Source organism: Diceros bicornis, chromosome 24 (genome assembly GCF_020826845.1).
Source record: "Diceros bicornis minor isolate mBicDic1 chromosome 24, mDicBic1.mat.cur, whole genome shotgun sequence".
Taxonomy (NCBI): domain Eukaryota; kingdom Metazoa; phylum Chordata; class Mammalia; order Perissodactyla; family Rhinocerotidae; genus Diceros; species Diceros bicornis.
The window spans coordinates 39,598,525-39,617,919 of NC_080763.1; the positions used below are offsets into that span (position 1 = coordinate 39,598,525).

Below are 19,395 nucleotides of genomic sequence, written 5' to 3' on the forward strand. Positions count from 1 at the left end.
TTCTGACTATTGTTTTTAATTCTGGAAATCAAGTTGAACATACAAGAAGCCTGTAAACACTGAAACAGAAATACGTAAGCTGCTGCACAGAATTCTTACTCCAAAACAACACAAATCTGCGTGAGGTCTCTCCCGCTATGGGGGTGGCACGGAAGAGAGGGAAATTTTTATAACGAGTTGAGAGTGGAGTGAAGTGAAAGGTGGGAAGGTTTTCCATATAACCAGAGAACACAGGCACGACGTGCGGTCACCAAGACGCTGACCTGGGGGGCAGTTAACTTGCACTTGTACTTGGCTGCAGCTGTCTCTGCCGCTGCTCTTTCGGCTGCTTCTTCCTCTTCTGTCTGGAGAGGCAGCTCAAAGCAGACTCAGCATTTCTCGGAGCAGACACGAGCACGGGCAGCCTGCCAGACTGAGTTGGATATTTGGTTTTCAGGCCATCTTGAAACAACGGCTGGGAGAGTAAATGGCGCAGCTCCTTCTTCAGGACCTTCATCTGCTTTTGTCTCCGACGCTCTTCTTGCTGGTCAGCTTTTCCTCCTTGAAACACAATACAAAATAGATCATATTGACTGAGATGTGTAGAAGCATTTTGTTTCCCTTGGAGGATAATATTTGTGATGAAAAATATTCTGGAAGTCTTTTGGGGAGGCAGGGCTCAAAAGTTCTCTGCGGAAGCCAGTGTTGCCTAACTTATAACACAATTTAGGAGGGATACTCAGGGATACTCTGTCCTTTACTCCTCACAAAAACCCTCTAAGACAGGAATTATCTTCATTTTACAGTTGAGGAAACTCAGGTCACTTGCTGAAGGTCACAGAGCTAGCTGTCAAACTGAGATCAGAACCCAAGCCTCCTGACCTGAAGATCAGTTTTCTTTTTACGACCCAACCCACTTGTTGCCTGGGGTTTGCTGACTCGATAGCTACAAACCCCTCAGGAGACAGTGAACACAGTCTACGCAGCCCAGCTCTCCACCTGTGGAGGGGGGCACAGCCAAAGGGCTCCATGCCAGCCTGTCCTCAGGAAGGGAAGCTAGGGCCTTGTGCATGCACAGCCCAAGCCCCAAGCCCCAAGCCCCAAGCCCCAAGCCCGAGCTACCAGGAGGATCACCTCACAGTCATCAGTTCCACTGGTTTGGTTCCTAGCTTCCATGCTAGGCAGACACCAGTAAGTCTGCCTCTGAATTTGTTGGCTTTGGCACTAGAGACCAACACCTCAGCTGCGCTGCCCTCTTGTGGGGTAGAAAGAGCACTGGACCTGACTCTGGGGTTGTCAGTTCTAGATATGGTTCTACCACTTCTCAGACTCAGGAGCTTTCCTGGAGCAGGGACCACACAGACTCATCCCTGAATCCTTAGCCTCTGGCCCAGGTTCAGAGCAGGGGCTCAGGAAATGCCTGGTGGTGGTGGTGTTTAACCACACACATCACTTCTCCTCTATGAGCCTCCAGTTCCCATATGTAAAAGGATAATGATTCCTGCCCTGCTTGTCATGCGACAGCGGAGAAGATCAGATGAGATGATGACCAAACTGCTTTGTCAGCTCGGAAGGCAGGTTAACATAACAATAATGAAAACAAATAGTAACCTGAAATGTATCACATACTTTCTATTTGCCAGGCACTGTTGTAAGCACTTGACACTCAATTCAAGCCATCTTCGCGTTAACAATTCCATGAGATAGGTTCTTTATGACCTGTGCTTTATAAGTGAGGACAGCCTGGGTACCACAGAGAGGTTAAGGAACTTGACCTGGTCACAAAGCCAGGTAAGGGAATGGGCCAGCACTCACACACGGGCAGTCTAGCTGCAGAGCAGGCCCCCGACATCATGGTACTCCACTGCCTCTCCACATGAGGGAGGCAGCTGAGGGGTCCAAACAGGAGAGAGGGAACAAAGGCCAAGGGCTTTAGGCTCATCTGGGACCAGGGCCTGTCACAAAGAAGAAAAAGGCATCTTGCTGATTTTGTCGGCACTCATGGTAGTGGGGAGGTTCCAACAAAACAAAAGTTGCAGGGAAAAACAAAGAAAAGAAAGAAGCTGAATGTACCCTTGCTCAAGTCCCATCCAGCCCACTCACCCTTATACATCTCTTCTTCCAGCTCAATCTCAAGGGCAGCTGCTGCCTGCTCAATCCAAGAGTTGTGTAGACAAGCCTGGAAGTTCCGATACTCGGCTTTCTCAATCTGTCGAGCTAAATGGATCCGCTCCTGGGGGAAAGGAACAGCAAGTGTTCATCTGACAGAGGGTTCAGGCCTCTGGGAAGCAACGTCTAATTTAAGCTGTATTTTAGAAAAGCTTTTGAGACCAGTGTTCAGTGAGAGGCAGCTCAGCTCCCATCAAAATGCATCTCTCCTGGTTCCTGATAAAAGCACAGAGGGCAATCATTACACGTGAGTGTGTACAACTGCAATCACAAGAGCCGGCTTTCCAAACAACAAACCTGAACAGCCTCACCCCTTGGAAGCCCACCTCAGTTGGACTGCCAATCTATAGGTGTCCAAAGGGAATGCTTCTCCCCAGATAGCACAGCTGGCTTCCACAGCTGAGCCGGGACCCTGAAACACCCCAACAGTGCTGAATTAGGGCCCAGTTCTCAATCCCAGGGACAACAAACTCAGAGAACTGCCTTCCCTCTCTTCCATGTCAGATCTTGTGACGTGGGGGAAAGGAGTCACGGGAAGCCAGGGTGGCTCCTAATCCTTACTAGGATTCTCTGTAAGCTCCACCTTTCCATCCTCATCTCCCACCATATTTCCCCACATGGCTAACTTTCTCTCAAGCCAGAAGAGCCAACAGTCCTTGTTCCACGCTTTTGCTCCCTCAATTCCTGGAATTCCACCTCCTTTTCACCTCTCCACATCTCTGCCTGCAGGAGGCACAGAGCAACCCTCACCTCCTACCTATATAACCACAGGCCCACCAGTCCTACAGTGCTCCATAAAGTCCTCACTTTAGCATGGCTCGGCCTGCCTCACGAGCCAGTGGATCTCTATGGAGAAGAACCCGTCCCGCTCTGGTACCTGACACTCTGTTGCCCATAGTAAGCAGCACTGCTCAGTGAATGCCTATTGAGTTAAAATAAAACCCCAAAGGTAGGAGTTACCAGCATCTGCTACAGAGATGCGACAGACCTTTAGTATCTGCCTCAGCAAGTCATATTGAGCTCACTTCCCTACAACCATCCAATGGGATGTCCAGGCAGCTGTGCTTACTGCCCTTGTCCAATGGAGGGGAGTGGTGGTGGACGCTTCAGCGGCAGACAGTGAAGAAAGGGTGCCGGAAGAAAATTCCTCACACTTTTGGCCACTCATCCTTTCTCCCTTCTGCCTGGTAAAATGCCATTCCTTTTTTTACAAATTGCCCTGTTTAGCTGTTGGCAGAACCATTACTTAGTTTCCAAGAGTTATACCACCAGAGTCTCACAGCAAGGTGAGGGAGCAGCACGATCCCTCCCTCATCAGCACTGGGCTTTTAACTTATCTTTTTACCTTGACTGCGTCCATGTACTTTGTCTGCACAGGGAACAGTGGGATGTCCTCATCTTTCTTGAGGGTTTTATAAATTTTCTTAAAGTTGATCACGTCCTCAGGCCCAATCAACATCAGGCTGAGGCCTTCGCTGGTAGCACGAGCAGTTCGACCACTTCGGTGGACATAAATCTCCGAGGTGCGAGGAACCTGCCAGAGGAGGAACTGGGAGGTCAACACATGGCCATCACCAAACACTGCTCTTCCCCTCAGGGCAAGCAATCCAATACTGAACCCTCCTCCGTCCTAGCCAGGCACCTAGAAACCTCTCCAGCATTGTGGACAGATCCAGCCCTTCTCCCTTAGTCCCACATTCAAAGTGTCCCCAGGTTTTGCCTGTTCACTGTGCAGGCTGTGCCCTCCCATGCCCCCTGTGCCGGTTGAGGCCCTCATGACCACTCAACTGGACATGGGCAGTCACTTCTTATTTGGCCTCTAGTCCTCCCCACTCCATCTGACCCAGCCCAGAGCTGTCAGTGTCATCTCCCTGAGTCACAGCTCTGACCATAATACCCACTCTAACCAAAGAAACGCCACTGGTTCTTCATTAACTCTGCATGGATGACTGATGATGGTAGTCATAACCAACATTTACTGAGTGATTACAAGGTATCAGGCAATTCTAAGCACTCTGCATGTATTATCCCACGTATTCCTCACAATAATAACATGAAATAGATGCTTTTATGATTAGCCATATTATACACCAGGAAACTGAAAACCACACGTTAAGCAGTGCTCCCTAAGTTATCCAATTAAGTGGTGGAGCCGGGATTTGAACTGAAGCCAGTACAGCTCAAAGACCATGCTAACCCCTCGACCACACTGCCTCTACTCCAATATATATTGAAAATATTATCCAGAGAGGGTAGCATGGGGGCTGACAATCCCTGCCTCCCCCACTCCCCTGGCACACACCACTAATCAAGGAGAGTCTTCTCCACTGAGCCCAGATAACACTCATGTCTTCCAATGCAGTGCTCTGAGCACAACGATCTGCTCATAATGGTGCTAGAAATGAGATCTATTTGCCTTTCTTCACTTTCCTCTCCCAACATAGCCCCTCTTCTCACTCTCAGCCAACTGCCCACTTTCACATGTTCTTTACTCCTTCCTTGCCTACCCTACATGCGCAAGTCCTCTCCATCCTTAAATGCCAAGCATCTTCAGAAAGCACTTTCCAACCTCCCAAACGAGAAGTTACCTCTCTCTCCCATTATATTTTGTAACTTCCTAATATCTTCTGTCTTAAATTATGGCTGTGGTCGTCTCATCTCCTCTAGCGGATTTGATACTTCTTAGGGGCTAGGACTGTATTTTGTCCATCTGGATATCTCCCATAAAAACTGACCCAGCCTCATCCTCAAAAAGAGGAAGAATAAAGATTTGCTAAACTGAACTGGCACCCCAAAAGATTTTTAAAAGCACAGGATTAAAAAGGAGAAATAATGCCAGAATACCTACCATTTATTGAGTACCCACACTGAGCTAGGTGCTTCCTCAGCATTAGCTCATTCAATTCTTCTGAGAAGCCTACGTGGCAGGTAGCATTATTACTCCCAGTTTACAAACAACGACACTGAAACTGCAGATGCTAAGTAACACACCCAAAGCTAACAAACTATGAAGCAGCTGACAAGCATTCAAACTCTGGAAATGTGGCTCTGGAGCCTACATTCCTAACCACCACTCTAAGCTATTTACTGGTGGCCTGCACTATTATTAATGTCAGTATTAACAGCAGCTAATGTTTAGTGAGTGCTTACAGTGTGCCATGTGGCTTTCCAAGCTATTCACACATAATAACTTATTTTACTTTAATAAGAGAAGTAGAGATTGTAATAACTGCCATTTAACAAATGAGAAAACTGAGGTACAAAGAGACTAAATAACTTGCTCAAGGTTATCGAGCTGGGATTTAAGCCCAGGCAGGTCTTCAGTACCACATTCTTCTACTTCTCTTCACCAAGGTAACCACTTTACATGCTAAACTTATTATGCCCATTTCATGGAAGAAACCATGACTTTAACCTGCCAATATCAAGTAGTTTGCCCAAGTCAAAGAGAGAGGGGCTATCTGACATCAGACAATACCAAGAGGTTTTGCGAATAAATCTCACCACAATGTTCCAAAAGTGGCAGCAGCTGCTCAGTCACTAGAGGCCAGTGGTATTTTCTGTGGCACCAGGCCTTCGGACTAACAATTTGTTTTAAAAATTCCAAGCTTTGCTTTAAAAATTCCCCATTCAATGCTGGGAGATGCCTACACATTCCCTGATGCCCCTACCTGGTAATGGATGACATGCTGGACTTTAGGAATATCCAGGCCCCGAGCTGCCACATCTGTTGCCAGGAGAACACAACTGTGGTGGAGAGAGAAAGCTCATTAATAATAACTAATAGCTATCATTAATGAATTCTTACTACCTGCTTAGTACTGCAAACACTACAATCCTTACAAATACTCTACAACATAATACTATTATCTCCCATTTACAGATGAGGAAACTGAGACTCAGAGAGATTCACTTCCCAAGGTACATACATGGCTATTCAGCTGTGAAGCCAGGATCCAAACTTGGGTCTCAATGACCACAATCAATAAGCCATACTCGGCAATAATAAAAGACCACCTCAAGTGAATTAAATGAGGCCACACACATTCTAGATCAGTGACCTCATCTATCACTCTCCCACTCACTTCCCTCCAGTCATACAGACATTCTTGCTCTCTGCTCTTCCTCAAACATGCCAAACGTGCTCTCGCCTCCAAGCCTTTGCACTTGCTACATCCTAGGCCTTAAAAGGTCTTCCTCAGCTATTCACATTTCCTTACTTCCTTCCGCTCTCTGCTCAAATCTTACCTTATCAGAGAAGCCTTCCTGACCACACGCCCACAGTCTGCACAACTCTACACAACTTTACTTCTCAGCACTTATCACCACATGACAAACTTTTCAATTTATTATCTCCCTGCACTAGAATGTAAGCTCCACGAGAGCAAGGACTTTGCATTATTCACTATTCTATTCCCAACCCCTGAAACAGCCTGACTCCTAGTCAGCACCGGGTAGGATGTGTTGGGTGATGTTTCTCAATGTATGTGTAGTTTGAGGAAAGTCAAAAGCACTTGAGCTATGTGTTAAAAACTTAAGATTCTGGGCCCTCCAGGGTCCTCACTCTCTGTTTCTCTGAGGTAGGGCTTAGGATTGGGAATATGATGTAAACTCAAGTTCATAAAACATGAAACCACTGCTCTGAGTCAAGGTCAGCAAATTTTTTCTGTAAAGGGCCAGATAATAAATTATTTTTGGCTTTGCAGGTGATAGTCTCTGTTGAAACTACTTAATTCTGCTGTTACGATGCAAAAGCAGCCACAGGCGATACATAGATGGGCCTGGCTGTATTCCAATAAAACTGTACTTATAAAAACAGGCAATGAGCTGGATTTGGCCCGTGGGCCATAGTTGGCCAACCCGATTCAGTATACCACTACCTGCCTACTAACATTCAAACAAAGGTAAACCATTTATTACAGAAATTACTCACCCCGCAACCTGATAAAACACTGTGGGCAAAAGGCAATTTAGAGCTGGCCTCAACTTCCCAGGCCCTCATCTTGACAATCTGCACCCTGCTGCTTGAGCATCAGTCTGGCCCAAAAGCAGACGGACAATGACAGCATGGCAGGACACAGCATGGGCTCCAGGATCTGCTTGTCTGAGGCCCAGCTCTGCCACTTCCAGGCTGAGAAATCTTGGGCAAGCTGATCAGCTTTTCTAAACCTCCCTTTTTAATCTATAAAATGCGAATAATGATAATAAAGATAAGTGGTAAGCATTAAAGCTAACATTTAGCAAGTACATACTAAGTGCCAGAGACTGTTCTAAACATAAATTCACTTAATCCTTGGAACAACCCTCTGAGGTAGCTTCTCCTATTACACCAACTATGAAGAACTGAAACACAGAGAAGTAATTTGACCAGCCAGAAGTGGCACAGCCAGGATTTGATCTCAGGCAGTCTGGTCCTAGTCTGTGCTCTTAACCATGAATCTATTCTGCTTCTTCTCAAGATGTTAGAAGTGAAGGAATGTGATAATGTAACTAAAATGCTGGCATGGTACTTAATCTATTGTGAAGTGTTCACTAACGGTAGGTATTATTGTCACCGTTACTCACTATTAAGGAAGTTTCTGTTGGGCTTTACCAGCAACCAAATGTACTAAGATGACGGTGAGTCTGCCTCGTGCTGTGCAAAAAAAGGCTACCTTCTACTGATAAGGTCCCCGTGACACAAGGTAGCTTCCTACCAATCTCTCCACTACTCTGGGAACCTTGACCCAATGGCTAGGTGTTGGGCTTTGGGGCCAGGCGTGACTTACTCTTCCAGGCGGGCAAACTGCTCCAGGTTTCTGAGCCTCTGCTTCTGGTGCATGCAGGCATGCAGGGTCAGTGGCATGACATCCAGGACTTTGAGAAGCCCAGAGAGGCGTTTGATGCAGGAGATACTGTTGGCAAACACTAAGGTGCGGCCTGGATACTGCATCAGGAAGTAGTACAGATATAAGTCTTTCTCATCTGTCTCACAATGAATCTTGGTTTCTGTCAGCGTCTCCACCGTGGCCTCATTTCTTGTGAGGTCAATGACCTTGGGCTTGCCCCTCATGCCAATCTTCTGCATGAGGAGGTCAAGTTTGGCAGTTTTGTCAATTTTCTTAGTGTGCTTTTTGTGAAGGACTCGAGCAGGAGCTTGATGTACCAGGGTCAGTGTGGCAGAAAAAACAAGCGTCTGTCTCTTTGGGTTGTATTGAGAGTCACTGAGCATCTCCAGCAGTTGTGAGAGCTCAGCAAAGTGGCCTTTCTCAACCATCCGGTCAGCCTCATCGACCACCAGGCACCTGCAGATCCAGAGAGACCCACATATCCTGGTTAGTAGCAGGTAAGAGGAGTCATCTACAGCACACTTTACCACCACCCCCACCCTTGATGCACAAATACACACCAGGACCTCAACTAATCTCCCTCATGCATGGTTTCCTTTTTGGTGAGGAAGAGTGGCCCTGAGCTAACATCTGTTGCCAATCTTTCTCTTTTTGCTTGAGGAAGATTGTCCCTGAACCAACATCTGTGCCAGTCTTTCTCAATTTTGTATGTGGGATGCCACCAAAGCATGGCTTGATGAGCGGTGTGTAGGTCCGCACCCGGGATCCAAACTAGCAAACCCGGGGCTGCTGAAGTGGAGTGTGTGAACTTAACCACTACGTCACCAGTCCAGACCCCATGCTGGGTTTTCTAAAGGCCAAGGTCTGGCTGGTACCACACCATGGCACTTTGTGTCAGGGAGAAGGCAGTGCACACACTCCCATGTCACCTCAGGCCCACTTCAGAAGAGAGGGGGAGGGTGAGGGGAGAGCTCCCCTTTCTCACCTGAGCTGCCGAAGGTTGCTCAAATGAGGGTGCTTTTCTTTAACTAGTTCCCACAGCCGGCCAGGAGTGGCGATCACAATCTCAGGCTGGCGGTTCAGCATCCTCTGCTGTTTCTGTGTGGACATTCCACCAACCAAAATAGCAGTTTTAATTCCTATGGTACACAAAACATAAAGCACACTGTTCATCAGTCTGGCTGCTTATTTTCTTTCACTGCTGACACAGGCACCCCCAAATTAGCAGATGCAGTCAGTTACCAGCATAGCTCCCCTCTCCAGGGGGGAGCTAAAAGAGCCGGCCTGGCCCGACTGTTGGCGCCACTCCTAGAGGGCTCACCGAGTCTTCTATGATCTGGGCCTTGCCTACTCCCCCAACTTCATTTCTTTCTACTCCGTCCCCTTCAACCACAACAGAAGGGCTGGATCTGACCTCAGGCATGCTTACATCCAAAGCTCTGGAAAAACTGAGCAGTGGTGCACCACCATGCTGTGAATAATGTTATCTGCAGCTGTGAAAACACCTCCCCTAGGAAACCCTGCTCACTGCCCTCAATTAGAATTAATCTGAATCTCCTCTAATGCTGTGTTCTGTTCTCCTCTATCGTGGAGGACTTCTCAAGGTTCCAGTATGGAAGGAACATACAGGATCTCGCAGGCAAAGTGCTTAGCAATGTTTCTTGCATATACTAAGAGCTTGGTAAGTAACTGGTGCTTTTATTATAAAATTAAAATTCCCACTGTGCAGCCCTTACCAAAAGGAATTCCCTGAGAGACTTAAGTTCTAATGCCCTAAGGCAGAGGTCAGTGAACTTTTTCTTAAAGGGTGGATAGCAAACACTCTTGGCCTTGTGGGGTAAATGGTCTCTGTTACAACTACTAACTCTACTCCACTCTGCCTTGGTAGTGAAAAAGCAGCCATAGACAATATGTAAACAAAAACGTGTGGCCACTTATTTACAAAAACCGGTAGTTTGCTAGCCCCTACCCTAAGCATCCATTGTAACCAATAAGTTAACTTATTTCCTATCCATCTAGAATGGCATTAGCTATATGTCATTGGGAGAACTGAGAAAGTGTCACTCAAATAATTTTCTGTATGGCTTAATTCTCTGGCAGATGACAAAGGTTTCCCCCAGAGGGCAGGAGCCACAGCTCCTTCACTTTTGCCACCCCAGCATCCAGGATCCTGTCAGGAAATATTTATTAAATGGAACCTAAACCTCACCAGTAAACTTGGCCACAGCATCAATATGTTGTTTGACCTGGACGGCTAGCTCTCGAGTGGGAGTCAGAACCAGTCCAAGCAGAGGATGCTTTGGATGTGCTTTACAGGTGGCAATTTTGCCACCCAACTCTTGTTTTAACTTTCCAGTCTGCTCTTCACCAATTTTTTCCTCTTTTTCTTCATCCCATGTGGGGACAGGCTTCTCTCTGATCAGGGAAGAAGGTCCTTCCCCAGCATCATCATCACAGAGGGGCAGCACCTGGTCTGGGATGGTAGCTCCAGTGTTGGCTCTAGCCTTCGCTCCAGCCTCACTGGGCAGCGCTTCACTCTCAATTCCAATCTCATCAGGCAAAGCTCCAGACTCAGTTCCACCATCGTTTGGTGATCTAGCCTCGGCTCCAGCCTCGGTTCTGGTCTCGCCAGATGGCGGTCCTGTGTTACTTAGAGCTGGGGTAGGCTGTTTCTTCACCTGCCACTGCAGCACTGAATGAATCATTGGAATGGCAAAGGCAAGAGTTTTCCCACTTCCTTAGAAGTAAAACAAAACAAACAAACAAAACAGTGTGAATCAACAGATGCACACACTTTTTACACAGAATAAGAACCCTGAAATAGTCAGGTATCACTCTGACCAACCCAAAGCTCGTCCACCCTGCACAGGTTCCCCTACAGCACTGCAACCAGAGCGCACCTATAATTAGGAGCCTGAGGAGAAGTCTGGCAGACTGGCATTGAGGCCTGAGGTCACCAATAATGAACTACAGACAAATGTCCAACCAATGAAATCCTAAGAGATGGGCAAGTTTTTTGTGTATTTTGTTGTCGTTGAGAAGGAGCAACAACACATTGGTGGGTGGGGAAAGAAAATCTATATAATACTTTCCCAAGACCTTTCTTTGGTGGGAAAGGAGGGAGTAAAAAAAAATTTTCTTAGTTTTTGGGAAAATTTTAAAATAGCACACTTTTGTCTATGTGTGAATATTTTCAAACTGGCCTTTGAATGTATATGGAGCCCAAATTCACGTCATCTAAGTGGTCAAAACAAACAAACAAAACACCTCAAGCTGAGAATTTAAAGTAGTTCTCAAGTTATAATTCCCCAAACAGAAGCAAATAAATGATCTCTGGAGGAAGAACCTTTATCATAGGCCTCAAAGAATTCTCACAAATAATTTTCGAAGGAAAATGAGCAGCTAGCTCTCAGTAAAAAATAACCCACAAGGAAACAAAGTACTGTAAGAGAGAAAGAGTGAAAACAGACCCATAAAACTTCAGCTAAGAAAACCAGCACTTTTCATCAGAAACAACGAAAGCTAGAAGACAGTGTAACATCTTTATTTGAAGACATGAAAAAAAAATCTGACAATCTAGAACTCTACACTCAGCAAAGATCTCTTTCAAAACAAATGCAAAATACTTTTTTAGGCATATAAAAGCTGAAATAATTTATCATCAGCAGACCTGGACTACAAGAAATATTAAAGGAAGTCTTTCTAGAAGAAAAGATGATATTGGATGAAAATATGGATCTACACAAAGGCATGAAGAGCACCAGAAATGGTAACATGGGTAAATATAAAAAAAAGTCTTTTTCTTATTTAAACTTCTTTAAAAAACAATCGATCATTTAAAGCAAAAATAATAAAAATGTGTTTTGGGATTTCTACCAAATATAAAGTATAAAACAAAAAGCACAAATGAAGAGGAAAAATGGAAATACACTCTTGTAAGGTTCTTGTACTACAGCAGTCCTCCCTTATCCGTGAGGGATTTGTTCCAAGACCCCCAGTGGATGCCTGAAACTGTGGATACTACCGAACCCTATACATACTATGTGTTTTCCTATACATACAATACCTATGATAAAGTTTAATTTAGAAATTAGGCACAGTCAGAGATTAAAGGCACTTTAGGGCTATTATTAAGTAAAATTAGGGTTACTTGACACAAGCACTGTGATACCATGACAGCAGATCTGTTAACCAAAAAGGCTACTAAGCCACTAACGGGCACGTAGCATACACGCTAGATATGAACACAAAGGGATGATTCACATCTCAGGCAGGACAGAGTGGGATGGCATGAGATTTCATCACACTACTTAGAATGGCACACAATTTAAAACTTGCAAACTGTTTATTTCTGGAATTTTCCACTTAATATTTTTGAACCAAGGTTGACTGTGGGTAACTGAAACCATGGAAAGTGAAAGTACAGATAAGGGGGGACTACTGTATATGTAAAGCAGTATATTATCATTTGAAGGTAGACTACGATATATTAAAGATACATACTATGAACCCAAAAGCAACCACTAAAAGGACATAATAGTTATAGCTAATAAGACAATCAAAGAGATAAAATGGTATCACAAAAAAATATTCAATCCAAAATAAGGTAGAAGAGGAAAGAACAAAGAATAGCTGGGAGAAATAGGAAAACAAATAGCAAAATAACTGATTAAAACCCAACCAGGACCAACAATCACATTAAATGTAAATGACCTCAACACCACAATTTAAAGACAGAGATTGTCAGATTACATGGCAAGACCCAATTATATGCTCCCTACAAGAAAATAGGTCAAAAGTACAAGTATGGAAAAAGACACATCATGCTAACATTAATCAAAATAAAGCTGGAAAATCTACATTAATAGCAGACAAAGGAGATTTTAAAACAAAGAATACTTTAGGGATAAAGAGAGCCATTTCATAATGAAAAGGAGTGAATTCATTCAGAGGATATAACAGTCCTACACATTTATGCACCTAAGAACAGAGCTTCAAAATACACAAAACAAAAACTAATTGAAGTGTAAGTAGAAAGCTATCACTCAAGAAAAAATAACACAAATATTTCTAATATATTAAAGCAATTGATTATGTAGTTAAAAACCATCCTACAAAGAAAAGCGCAGGCACAGACGAATTTTACCAAATATTTAAGGAAGAAAAAAATACTAATTCTATAAAAATCTTTCAGAAAATTGAAGAGAATGCTTCGAATATCATTCTGAGGCCTGCATTACTCTGATTCCAAACCAGTCAAAGACATTACAAGAAAAGAAAGCTACAAACCAATATCCCATGAACAGAAATTCAAAAATTATCAACAAAATTTTAGCAGATCAAAATCTAACAATATATAAATGGAATAATACATTGTGACCAAGTTCAATTTATTCCAGGAATGTAAGTTTAGTATTTGAAAATCAATCAGTGTAAATTACTTTCATCAACAGACTAAAAATGAAAAATAACATATCTCAACATATGCAGAAAGTGTTGGAAAAAATCCAACAACCATTTCTGATAAAAACTTTCAGCAAATCAGAAACAGAAGAGAATTTTCTCAACCTGATAAAGGGCATCTACAAAAAATCTACAGCTAACATCATACTTAATGGTGAAAGACTGCATGTTTTCTCCCAAAGATCAGGAACAAAGCAATGATGCCCATGACACCAATTCAATTCAAAATTGTACTGGAAGTTTTAGCCAGTGCAATAAGACAAAAATAAAAGGCATCCAGACGGGACGACATAATCATCTTTATGGAAAATCCCACATAATCTTCAAGAAACTATTTGATGGTAACAAGTTGCGAGATAACAAGATCAATATACAAATCCATCATATTCTTATTTATTGGCAACAATCAGAAGTAGAAAATTTCACGTGACCATTTACAATAGCATCAAAACGTGAAATACTTAAGGATAAATCTAACAATAGATGGGCATACTCTGAAAACTACAAAGCATTGCTAACAAAAATTCAAGACCTAAAAAGAATCAGAGAGATAAACCACATTCATGGAATGGAAAATTCTACATTGTCCAGATGTCAATTGTCCTCAGTTTGTTCTATAATCAACTCAATCCCAATCCAAATACCAGATGGCTTTTTTGTAGAAATTGACAAGCTGACTTTATTATTCATATGGAAATGCAAAGGGCCTAGAATAGCCAAAATAACTTTTAAAAAGAACAAAGCTGGAGGACTTACACTACCTGATTTTAAGACTTATGCTAAAGCTACCGTATCCAAGACAGTTAGGTATTAGTGTCAAGATAAACAAGTAGATCAACGGAAAAGAAAAGACTCCAGAAATAGACAAACAGACCCACACCTATATGGTCACTGATTTTCAAAGAAGATGCAAAGGCAATTCAGTGGAGAAAGGATAGTTTTTCAACAAATGGTGTTGGAGTAATTAGATATCCATATGGGAAAAAAAACATAAGAACTTAGATCCATACTTCTCATCATAAACAAGGGTTAACCCAATAAGTATCACAGACTGAAATATAAAACCTAAAACTAGTAACACTTCTAGAAAAAAATCATAGGAGAAAATCTTTGTGATCTTGCGTTAGGCAAAGGGTTCTTAGACAAGCACATCTGAAAAAAGAAAAAGTGATAATCTGAACTTCATCAACATAAAAAACTCCTGCTCTGAAAGACTGTCAAGTGAATGAAAAGACAAGCCACAGACTGCGAGAAAAAAAAATGCAACTCAGCTGAAAAAGGAGTGTATCTAGAATATACAATGAACTCCATTAATAGGAAAACAACCACTCAATTAAAAAATGGCTAAAGAACTGAACAGACACCACCAAAGATAATATGGATGAGAAACAGGCACTTGAAAAGATGCTCAACTAGTCACTAGGGAAATGCCAATTAAAGCCACAAGGAATTTTAACTCTAAATTTTAAGACTAAAATAAAGTTAAAGACTGACCATATCAAGCACTGGCAAAGACATGGACCCAGTCGAACTCTCCTAACCTGATGGGTATGTAAAATGGTATCATCACTTCGCAAAACTCCTGAAAAGTTACATTTACCTTAAGACTTAACCACTGCACACCGAGGTATTTATTTACCAAAAAGAAATTAAAGCACATATCCATAGAATGACTGATACACCAATACTTATAATAGTTTTATTTGTAACAGCCAAAAACTAGAAAGAACAGAAATATCCATTAACAGATGGATAAACAAATTGTGCTATATCCATATATTGGAATACTACTCATCAATAAAAAGGAACGAACTATTGGTAACTGCAATAACATGGTTGAATTTCAAAGTATGCTGAGTAAAAGAACAGACATCCCCCTCCCCAAAGTACATACTGTATGATTCCATTATATAAAATTCTGGAAAATGCAAACTAATCTATAGTGATAGAAAGCCTATCAAAGGTTGCCTGGGAATGAACGAGGAGGGGGGCCCAGTGAAGGAGGGATTACAAAGGGGCCCAAAGCATCTTTTGGGGATGACGGATATACCCATTGTCTGCATGGGCAACAGTCTGTCCACAGCCCCAAAAGTCTTTCTGAATCTAGGACCTGCAGATTTACGGCATTCCACGGGGGTAGCCTGAAAGGAGCTGTGGTATGAATCCAAATGTCAGGCACTAGCCACAGCGGCTCAGACGACCTTGCCTCTGCCTTCCAGAAACCTAGTTGAGGCCTCTGCACACACCCAAGCAGTGCAGCAGAACGATTAACAGCACACAGACCTACTCTAGAACCCAGGCACTGCTACTTACAGCCGTGCAGTTTCAAGGACGCTGACTACCCTGTGTGAGGATACTTTCCTCATCAGTAAGATGGGAATAATACATAATGCACTTAACACTGCACGACACATTTTAAATGCTAAGTAAATGTTCTAAGTTATTATTATTACCTCCATTCTCCTTTCCTGGGGTTTCTTTGCTCTTCCCTCTACATGACTCTTCTATAGGACCTCACCCCAAGTTTCCTGACCACCTTTCCAGAAACCCAAGGCACAAAGCGTCTAGATGGGGGCCGGCCCGGGGGCACAGTGGTTAAGTGCGCGCTCCGCTTTGGCGGCACGGGGTCCGCAGGTTCGGATCCCGGACGCACACCGACACACTGCTTGTCAGGCCATGCTGTGGCGGCGTCCCATATAAAGTGGAGAAAGATGGGCACGGATGTTAGCCCACGGCCAGTCTTCCTCAGCAAAAAAGGGGAGGATTGGCAGATGTTAGCTCAGGGCTGATCTTCCTCACATACACACACACACAAAAACAAAGTGTTTAGATGGTCTAGTCCTATGCAATACAATATAGTAGCCACTAGCCACATATGGCTACTGAGCACTTAAAATGTGGTTACTCTAAATTGAGATGTGCTACAAGTTCAAAATATACATCAGATTTTGAAAACTTACTATAAAAATAAGAATGTAAAATATCTCAATAATTTTACATTAATTACCTGTTAAAATATTTTTTATATAATTTGTTAAATCAATATATTGTTAAAATTAATTTTCACCTGTTTCTTTTTACCTTTTTTTAATATGGCTCCTAGGAAATTTAAAATTATGTGGCTCACGTTATATTTCTATCTATATATTCTACTGCTGGTCTAGTTGGACTATCAGTTCCAAGCAGTACAAGCTCCTCCCCCCAGTCAGCAGTTTGGTTTACCCAGGGTGAGTGAACCTGTCATCGCTTTACAAAGTCTTAGAAGGCCCAGGGAATGAGGGAACTTTAAACAATGCCTAGTCCCAATAGTCACCTCATGCCCAAATCTGCCTACAAAATCTACCCGACGATTCCCTACCACACACTCAAATCCTTCCAATGACAATGAACACACCAACTCCCAAAGCAGCCCTTTTTATCTTGGGACAACTCTTGAGAATTAGACACTTCTTCCTTATACTAATGGAGATCTACCTGTCCAGAGGGCTGATCTTAGCCTTACTTTACCCCTCTGAGACATTGAGAAAAGGCTCACTTACAACATATTGTGTAAACTTTAGTTTACTGTAGCATTTACATTTAACCCACATAGTAAAACTAGATACTGCTATTATCTCCATTTTATAACGGACACCTTAGAGCTCAGAGAGAGAAAGTGACCTGCCTAGGGTACCAACCTGGAAGTGACAGATTTCAACCCAGAGCTAGCTAACTTCTAAACACCTTCATTCAACACCGCTTTTATGGTTATGTTCCCAACATTCTCCTCTTTCCCAGCCAGCCAGCCTGCTAGCAGCCACAGGCTCAATCCAGAAGCAATCTAGCCCTGGCCAGATAAGAATACCCCTACCTGTCTCAGCAGCCCCAAGGATGTCCAGTTTGTCACGGATGGCAGGTGCCAAGGTCAGAGCTTGGATTGGTGTAGGCGCAGAGAAGCCTAGGAAGCTGAGTGCTCGGAGAACTGGCTTGGGTACAAACAGGTCCTTCCAAGCTGATACGTCTGCCTTCTGGTCATGCATTTCAGGCATCCACGTCTTTGCTTTTTTGGGCACCTTTGGAGTAGTACCTTGGGAAGGCTCCAAGTTTTTTTTTCCTTTCTTTTTCTTCTTTTTTGGAATAGTCTGGGCTGGGCTTTCTGATGCCATCTCCCCTACCTCTGGATCAGGACAAACTGTGCCATCTCCCTGGGCCTCTGGCTCAGCATCTTTGACCTTAAACTCTTTCTGGGTACTGGTTCCTTCCGCTTCCACATCTTTACTCTTCTTCAACTTCATCTTTTTCTTTGAGGAGCTAGACTCTCCCTCCTCCTCTCCTTCTGAAAGAGCTTGTGCCTTTCTCTTTTTGGGCTTCTCCTTAGAGAAGAGACTGGAAGAATTCTTGGCAGCAGAAACCAACCGGTAATCTGTCAGCTCCTCAAAGCACACCAAGTCATCCATCTGTCCGTCTGCAAACATATTTGGGTCAATTTTCACCTGCTTCCATGTTCCCACAACTTTGATTCCCTTCGTTTGAAATTTGCCATAGCTTGGCGGCTTTGGCCTTGATTTTTTCTCCTTCAACTTCATGGTTGCTGAAAAGAAAAGAAATGTTCCATTAGGTTGGCAAAAGAGAAGCACAGGGTTTTGAGGCAACAAATGTCTTCCAAGCAGCCTAGAGAGTATCAGGCCCTGCAAAGAAGCGAGGACACAAAGACGGCTCCAACACTGATGCTTCCAGCTAAAGAGGATCAAAGAGGGAAGGAAAGACACCCACAGAGCAGGCAGCCTGGCCTGGAACAGAGCAGACGCAGGAGATGGAGCAAAGATACACGAGACAGAACTGGGGTGCACTACAGATCCAACACTTACTTCTTGTGTGCCCCTGGACAGTCCCGCTTAAACCTCTCCAACCTCAGTGTTCTCATCTTCTAAAAAGGGGGAGGGGCCTAATAATATCTAAGTCACAAAAATGTTTTGTGCAAATAAAGAAAATTATGTAAAGCCTGCCGCACCCAAGCCATTCTAAAGGCAGAATAAGAATCCGGGATTTTTTTGGGCGGTGGGGGCCTGAGGGGGCCAGCTTTATTAAAAGTGCACACAGGTTCCCTCCTTCTCAAGCCTCGCCCCAAGAGGGCAAATGCCCGTCCCACCATCCTGGCCTGTACAACATGGCTTAAAACCCGTCCAGCTTTTCATTACGTTTTAAGTGATTTGAAAACCATTTAAGCAAAAACTGAGTGGACCGCGATCCATGTTCTCCCTTTTCAGAAAGGCCTAGAAAATACGAGATCCTGGGGAAAAGATAGAGGTAAACCCTGGTTCAAATCCGGACCCCTGGTGGCCAGCTCCGGGTCGGCGGTGGATATATTAATCCCTGTGACCCTCGGTTTCCCCGTGTGTGAAATGGGGGTGACTTTGAGGCTGTGTGTCTCACTGGATCGTTACGCGGATACCCAAAGGTGACGCAGGTCCCAAACCGCTTAGATGGCGCCTCCCGAGGTGAGCACCTCAGACGCGGGAAGGTTCGCCCACCGCCCCGGCTGCGCCACGACCACCAACAACCGGGCTCAACCCTGAGAGGGGCGGTAGTCGGGCACACGGGGGCCAGGACGCGGAGCGCGGCCTGAGCAGCGAGCGGGTCCCTCCTCGTGGCGCCCGCCCGTGACCGGCGCTCGGCCCCGTCTCAGGCCCGAACGCGCGCACGAAGCGGTGAAGCCGAGGCCGCCGGGCCCTGACGAACACAGAAGGGGCCCCGGCGCGGGGCCGCGCAGGCTGCCTGACTGGGCCGGCGGCCGCCCTCTCCGGACCGAGAACTGGGCGCCCTGCAGAGACCCCCCGCCTCCAGCTCCGGGACTCACCGCGTGGAGACGCCGGCCAGCCGCCTCAGAAACCTCCGCACCAGCCCCTCAGCTGCAGCGCTGCCCGCAGTTCCGGGGCGGGGCTTGCACTCACGCACGCGTGTGCGCTGCAGAAGGAAG

The 19,395-nt window shown here is 44.5% G+C and overlaps 1 protein-coding gene across 1 annotated transcript; it reads right to left on the bottom strand.

The window, feature by feature from the left end:
• DDX24 (DEAD-box helicase 24) lies at window positions 1-19,343 on the bottom strand. Its single transcript, XM_058567607.1, has 9 exons — window positions 19,276-19,343; window positions 17,290-18,009; window positions 10,186-10,713; window positions 8,962-9,115; window positions 7,917-8,432; window positions 5,820-5,895; window positions 3,494-3,682; window positions 2,083-2,212; window positions 1-540 (listed from the first exon to the last, which is right to left on the bottom strand). The coding sequence occupies exons 2-9, from the start codon at window positions 18,002-18,004 to the stop codon at window positions 275-277; spliced, it is 2,574 nt and encodes an 857-aa protein (XP_058423590.1). The 5' UTR covers window positions 18,005-18,009; window positions 19,276-19,343; the 3' UTR covers window positions 1-274.
• Between the last annotated feature and the right edge of the window lie 52 nt (window positions 19,344-19,395).